This window comes from Euphorbia lathyris, chromosome 8, assembly GCF_963576675.1.
Source record: "Euphorbia lathyris chromosome 8, ddEupLath1.1, whole genome shotgun sequence".
In the NCBI taxonomy this organism is placed as follows: domain Eukaryota; kingdom Viridiplantae; phylum Streptophyta; class Magnoliopsida; order Malpighiales; family Euphorbiaceae; genus Euphorbia; species Euphorbia lathyris.
The window spans coordinates 31,600,035-31,607,961 of NC_088917.1; the positions used below are offsets into that span (position 1 = coordinate 31,600,035).

General features: G+C 36.0%; 1 protein-coding gene across 1 annotated transcript; it reads right to left on the reverse strand.

Annotated features, from left to right (window-relative positions):
• Positions 1-6,658: 6,658 nt before the first annotated feature.
• Positions 6,659-7,708, reverse strand: LOC136204068 (ethylene-responsive transcription factor ERF017). Its single transcript, XM_065995250.1, has one exon. The coding sequence runs from the start codon at positions 7,588-7,590 to the stop codon at positions 6,982-6,984; it is 609 nt and encodes a 202-aa protein (XP_065851322.1). The 5' UTR covers positions 7,591-7,708; the 3' UTR covers positions 6,659-6,981.
• Positions 7,709-7,927: the final 219 nt, after the last annotated feature.

Sequence of the window (7,927 nt, forward strand, 5' to 3'; positions counted from 1 at the left end):
AAGATTAGTAACAAGGGCAATGTTAAAATTTAATTAATAAAATATGTTAATTTTAGTGAGTTTTTAAAAATGAATTAGAAAAGAAAACTAACACCTTAAAAGTATTAGTTTACTAGTTTTGTAATTGTCCCTTAATTTGAAGTAAAAACTTTATTATCTTGTAAAAAAGGTTTTCCCAGTTTTTTACAATACCCCTAATAAAGAACATTCATCTAACAAAAAAAATAAATAAAGAACATTCATATCTATCAGTTTCCGACAGTAACACAAAATGAAACACAAGTTCATATCAAGACACACAATTTGATCCATACTAAGACCCAGAAAATTCAATTCTATTATACTAGTCTGTATTAGTAATTAGCTACAACATTTCATTTATAAACTATCTCTAATCTAATCTAATTAAATCAAAATAACACAACACAACAAAACAATCCTCATTCTAGCAACTACCTAAACTCCCAATCAAACAGTTAAACCCTCCAAGAAGTTTCTAGAACATAAATCTAAACCTCTAAACCCTCCACACGCGAGGTGTTTGATAATATGCCCCACTCAAAACTTTGACTTTCTACTTTCCCCTCCTCAAATAACCCAGACCCCATATCCTCCGCCGCCCCCTCCGTATGTCTCCGAGCATGCCTAAACGCCGCCTGCCGAATCTGCAAAGGCGAGAGGTCCGTCTCAGCAGGAATCTCCGGCGGATTGGTCGGGAAATTCAGAGTTGCAGAAGATCCACGAAGGCAAAAAAGAGCAGCGTCGTAAGCTCTAGCTGCTTCCTCGGCAGTATTATAAGAACCCAGCCAAATTCTCCCTCTGCTATTCGGTTGCCGAATCTCCGCCACCCATTTTCCCCACTTCCGCATCCGTACGCCCTTATATCCGCCGCCGACCTTTCGCTCTCCTTTGTTAGTAGTACCGCTTGATCTCACCATTTTATTACTGAGTGAGTTAATTAAAAGTCGGATAAAGTAAGCGTCTTGATATTGCAAAAAAGATAAGAGGAGAGAAGGAGAAGGGGAAGTAGGAGAGACGGTGGAGGCTTGTGAGAATGCCACGTAGTTAAGAGGAGAAAAAGCCGCGGCGATGTTATTGGGATGGGAACGTGGAGAAGTACAGGTGGTGAAGCGAGGAACGTTGGATTAGGATAGAGATTGAGTTTAAGGTGTACACGTGGTAGTTATAATGGTACCCATGTGGGGGATAATGAACACGTGGGTCGGGCCAGATGGATCCATTATGATCCGTAACTAAATGAATGAAGTTTTTCGAGAAGTGCTGGTGTTTTAGGTGTACACGATTCATGACTTTTTATTCTTTTCCTCAATTTTTGACGCCACCTTTTTTTTTTTTTTTTTTTTGTAATAAAATGCATACATAGAATAAAACCTTATAAAAAGTTGGTTCTATAAATTTCTATCTAATGCAGGGAAAGAGATCTTACTTAAAGCGGTAGCACAAGCGTTACCGACTTTCTGTATGAGCATTTTCTGCTCCCTAAATCAACCTGTGAGGAACTTCAAAGGATGATGAATTCATTTTAGTGGGGTACGAAGGAAAACGGATCAAGGAAAATCCACTGGTGTAGTTGGGAGAGGCTGAGTGTAAGAAAGGAAAATGGTGGTTTGGGGTTTAGGAAGTTGCATGAGTTCAACCTCGCCCTCTTGGGTAAACAAAGTTGGAAGTTACTTGAAAAACAAAACCTATTAGTGAGCCGTATGTTCAAAGCCAAATATTACCCCCATGGTTCACTTCTTTCTGCTAACTTGGGGAGTAATCCCAGTCTTGTTTGGCGTAGCGTTTGGAGTTCATTAGCTGTTATTAGGGAGGGCGTAAGGTGGAGAATTGGAAGGGGCACTCAAATTTCAGTATGGAGAGATCCCTGGCTAGTTTCAGATGATGGGAGAATGGTGGAATCCCAAAGTACAGATGAGAACAAGGATGCGGTTGTAGCCGGCCTATTCGTACCAGGCACACGGATATGGGATAGAGGGAAAGTTGAGGAGTGGTTTGCTTTGGAGGATAGCAGTATCATACTTAATATGGTTGTGACGTTGTCTTATCAGGAGGATTCTATCATTTGGCATTTCAATTCTAAAGGCATCTACACTGCAAAATCGGGTTACCGTCGGCTGGATCCTAGTCTGCTCGTAACTGAACTAAATTTAGGATGGAAACGGATATGGAGTTTGGAAATCCCTCTGAAGTTTCGTTCGTTCCTGTGGAGATTATGTGCAAGGATTCTGCCTTTGAGAAGTCGATTGTCGCAACGGCATATCGCGGTTCCTATTGAATGTGTAATTTGTGGTAGGGACGTAGAGCATGGCTGGCACCTTTTCGGGGGATGCGATTTCGCGATATCGTGTTGGCAGTTGTCGGGATTGGAAGCTCCAGGAGGTGACGAGGATGGGATCGAAGATTGGTTCCTCAATATGTTGATTAATTCACCAACCGAGATAGCAAGTAAGTTTGCTGCTGTTTTTTGGACTATTTGGAATTATATGAACCAAAAATTATGGTCCGGTCAAAGAGGAGATGTTAGATCTGTGGTGGCACAAGCTGAATTGTTGGTAAATGAGTGGAGGGTGGCGAATCGCAGATTGGTTAGGCACAGCGCTGTTACGCGATCTGTGCGTGTTGTTAATTGGGAAAAACCAGCAGAGGGGACACTCAACTGTAATGTTGATGCTTCTCTTTTTGTTGATACTAACTAATTTGGTGCAGGGGCTGTCGTGAGAAACCATTTCAGATGTTTACTGGCTTGCTGCAGCAAGTGGGGATCAGGGTGTATTTCGGTTCCGTTGGCTGAAGCGTTAGCAATCAGGCATACTATGGAATGGTGTATTTCCCTGTCATTTACCAATGTGTTTTTCGAGTCGGATGCAAAAATCATCACCGACAGTATACGTGTTCCGCAGATTGACAGATCGGAAGTCGGGGGAGTTATAGAGGATATCCGTAGGATACTTGTTGAACGTCAAGATTTTTCTGTGACTTTTGTTCCGCGATTAGCGAACGGTGCTGCTCACGCTATGGCTAGGCATGCTCGTTCCAATGCTAATTGTTTTAGCGATTCTTTTGCGCCAAGTTATTTGACTCCTATTCTTTGTATTGATCTTGTTTCTTCTTAATAAAGTTGGTTCTTGTTTCAAAAAATAAAACCTTATAAAAATATAGACTATACATACTACAAAATCTATAAAATTAAAAAAACGACTATAAAAAGCAAAATAAATCATTAAATATACATATAAAACAAACATTAGATGGAATATATACTTCCTTAAATACTATATTTGCAGAAAAACACCTATAATCTCATCTTCAACATTTGAATTTTTATGAATCTTCGGATCTAAGTCTTTTCTTTTACAATCAAGTAGATGTAGTGATGTACGTATAAGATCTATCATTTATGCTTTTGCTAAAACAGGAAAAATTACCAATGAAAAAATAATAAGCAACAAGTGCAATTCAAACGGAATAAGGGATTTGGTGAAATATATGCAATCCAACTATAATTTATTGAACAAAGAAGAAGAAAAATAAAACAACAAAACAGTGCAAGGAGGAAAAAGGAAGACAGTATTCCTTCTTCCTCCTCAAATAGAAGACTGCAACTTGAAAAAGAAGAAAAATACAATCAACAGGAAGATTAATGTTTTCTAGTATTTCTGGCCGTAGAAACAGAAGTATTTTTCCTTAGAATAATGTTTTTTAGCATTTATTCCAGTGGTGGATCCAGGATTTGAGGGAGACGGGGGGCAAAACTCTATATAAAAAATTTTTTAGACAAAATAGCATTAATTGAAAAAAATATACTTTAATACATAATTTCTATTCGATATAAAATGTCTTAAAATAAAAAAAAATCTAATGCTAAGTAGATCGACGATTACGAGGTGGCAATTGACATCTACGATCTGTCATAGGTTGAAAACGATCTGCTGCCTCTACCTATACTGCTTCTTTTTAGGGTTAAGGTGCAAAAATACCCCTAACGTTTTGGACCAGAAGAAATTTTACCCCTAACGTCTAAAATGGTGCAATTTTACCCCTAACGTTGATAAATTTGATCAATTTCAGACACTATTATAAAATACAGTCATTTTTTTTCTTTATTTTGCACCAATTGCATATCAATTTGTTCTAAAAAAATGATATAATGTTTTTGTAATTTAATAATAAAATTGGGGATTAATATTTATAAATTCGGTGAATTTTTTGAATTTTTTTTGTCTAATTCGTACAAAAAACAGTATGTTTTTAATATTTGTTCCATATCCCAACATATGTTTGTGATTTGTTATTGGTGAAATAACGCACGTGTTGTAGATGACAAGATTCATTTGTTATTGCTATTGGTTTCCAACATTAGAGATAAAATTACATCATTTTAGACGTTAGGGATAACATTGCTCCTGACCCAAAACGTTAGGGGTATTTTTGCACATTAACCCTTCTTTTTGGACTTTTTTTTTTTGGAGGGGGGGGGGGGGGGCAAATGCCCCTTTTGAATCCCCCCCCCCCTACATTCGCCCCTGATTCATTGCAACTATACATTTCGGTAGGGTGGTTAGGGGTGTATAATGAATTAATTTCTTGTATTTGATTACAATCCAACTCAATCTATTAAAAGAGATAATTCATGGGTTGGTGGTTAAAACTATTGAATTTTAATAGATTAGGTTCGGTTGGATTGGATTGGTTATTAATTGAAATAATTTCAAATATAAATTTATAGCTATTAAATATTGGACTAAATTAATGAACTTACAAATATTTGTACCAAATATATTATAGAACGTAAATGACATAAATTTTGAGTTAAATTTGAAAAAAAAATCATGTGCTTTCACGTTTTCATAGATCGGTACATGTGAGTTTTTTTGCTCCAAAACAAATGACTTGACACCTTTAAAATAGATATAAAATTCAAAAAATGACAGATAACGATTTTGTGTGCAACGGGTCCGAATGGGGTCCAAATGAGCCAACTTTAAGTGTGTGATAGGTTTTTAAAGCCAACTATAGGTGTGTGATAGGTTTTTAAAGCCAACTATAAATGTGTGATGTGTTATTTAAAAAGTTCAGGGTGCCAGTAGATAAAACTTGTCAAGTTTAAGGGTGTAAATATACATTAAATCTCAAAATATCATACTAATCTAATTTTATTATGATTTATTATGTATCTTAACTTTTAAAAGACAATGACACATAGAAGAAAAGGTGAACATATTACACAATCTCATCTATAAAGTGTAGATTTGTTGTATTTACAACCTGCTCACTGTTCATAAAATATACGTATAAACCCGGTAAAATTTCAAATTTATCATATTAGTATTAATAACATTAAATATATACATATTACTTTTAAATATATTCCAATGGTATTCTATAATATTACGTTTATAAATGTATAGGATGATGGTGTGGTTTTACGATGTCAGAGAGCATCAGGATTCAAGACATATCGTAACATAAACAAAAATTGAGGAATATATTAAATCATCTGGATTTAGTTGTATTGCTAGTGTTAGTGGTATGTCAATTGATCAAAGTCTAATCAGTGCACTAGTTGAAAGACGGCATCCAGAAACGCACACTTTTCACTCAACCCTAGATTGGAAACAATATTGTAATGGTTTTTTAGGACGAGTGCCTAATTATTCAGATTTAGATGGAGGGCAATTAAAATTAAGTTGGTTGAGAACCAACTTCACCAATCTGTATGTGCACGCTACTCCATTTGAAATCTAGTGTCATATTCATGCTTTGATACTGCTGATATATAGTGGATTGTTGTTTGCCAATAAGAGTGTTGATTTGGTTCATATGATATTGTTGTCGCTATTAACCGACTTAGTCACATATGATAGGGGGAAATATGCATGGGGTGTTGCAATACTAGCATATTTATATCGGGAGGTTTGCAAAACCACTAATCCAACATGTAAACAAGTTAGTGAATGCCTGCAATTCCTACAAATGTGGGTATATAAGCGAATTCAAATAGTTCGTGCTACATTGCTGAATGTGTCCAATCAAATTCATGCAGATCGTCCAGTTGCTGCCAAGTAAATAAACTTTAATGTTTATAACGTTATGGAGGAATCTATATTTCTATGAAGTAACATTATAAATGAGGTTTTGTCATATTTGTAGGTGGAAATTTTTCAAAAAGTTATCACAAATATCACATCATAATCTCACGCAAGTTTTAAACTCACATCATATGTAAACAATTAATGTAACTCATGATTTTTTTTGTATTTGTTTTTTGTTATAGTTTATTTGGCAACCCTATAATAATATGCTACAATTGTTGCCTCCATACTATCGTGCTGGAGAAAGTGTGCGGCGACCTACTGTTCTCTTAATATACATTTTTATTGTAGAATTTCATCAACCTAATATATTAGTTTAATTCCAATCCCAAAAAACATGCCATAAACCCTTATCTAAGCTTAAAGTCAAGCTATAGGAGAATTTTGTATGTTCATTTTGCTTCTATTGTTGATTGCATTACATCAGAATATAACCATAAAAGAGACATTTTATATAAATTCCTTATAAAAGTAAGAAAAACGCGCGAAATTCCTCATAAAAGTAAGCAAAACGAACGAAATTGTATTGAGAGTGCAAATAAAACTCATATATAACATCAACATCTTTATTTTAGTACGGAACTGAAATAAATGAGTAATTAATTACAAAATTTACAAACTTAATTGTGAAGATCCTATATCATAGTTGTAGACCAATTAAGAAATAATAGAACATATAACTTAATTGTTATCACAAGAAAAATAAGCATATACTAACAAATTTACAAACTTTTACAAACTCTTGCACTCGATGATAGACTTACAAAAATTGGTCCATCAAATTCGAGTTAATTATTTATTTCCGATATAGAAAAACTAAATTTGTCAGTAAAATTGGATGCTAATTAAAACTGTCCAATTAATTTTTTTAGAAATTCCAAAGAAACGAATCTTGATTTAAAACACCGTCAAAAATTTCATCTCCAAAGTCAACATTTGGTTCAGTTAATGGTGCTAAAAAATCATCTTGAAGGTCATCAAAACCCGGAAATATCCCATAATCATTCGGGTAATTACCCGAACCCGTATTCATTAACAAATCCAAAAACGGAATATCCAGCATCAGTTCACTTCCGTCAATCTGTCCCGTTAAGTCGGACGCTACTGAAGGAGACGGAGATTCCGCTTCCGCACTCTGATCCGTTGAGCAATTTTCCGACTGTTTCCTCGGTGGCTCCGAATTCGCAAACCTAGCAGCTGCGATTTGAATTTCCGACGGAGAAAGAGACCGTCCGCCAGCGATCTCAGGTGGATTATCAGGGAAATTGAACTTAGAAGAGCGGCCACGTAAGCAAAACTGAGCAGCGTCGAAAGCCCGCGCAGCTTTCTCCGGCGAATCGAAGGATCCTAACCAGATTCGGTCCCTACTGTTTGGTAGCCGGATTTCGGAAACCCATTTCCCCCATTTTCTTTTCCGGACACCCTTGAACTTCATATCGCTCGCATTTCCGGCGTTTTCTGCAGTGTATTTCACCATTTTTTGCTTTTTCCGATCACTGTTTTCTTACTTCTGGTACGATTTTGATTTTGATTTTGATTTGGAGTAAAGTTTCGATTTTTTTTAGTAGTGATTGAGATGAGGTAAGGATGATTGTTGAATTGGAGTGAGATTTTGCGGCTGTGTGTATATATACGAGTGAAATGGTGGTCAACGACTAAGAAACGACGCGTTGAAAGTGAAGCCGCAAAGAGTAAACAAACACGTACACGTGGCAGTCGTACTCTATCTGTTGTCACGCGGGAGATATAAACCACGTGTGCCTTTTTTTTTATGAAGTGCCTTTTTTATTTATATTTAATTCGAACACGTGTGT

What these genes read in the sequence shown, in the direction of transcription:
- LOC136204068 (XM_065995250.1), bottom strand. Translation starts at nt 7,590, where the DNA reads ATGGTGAAATACACTGCAGAAAACGCCGGAAATGCGAGCGATATGAAG.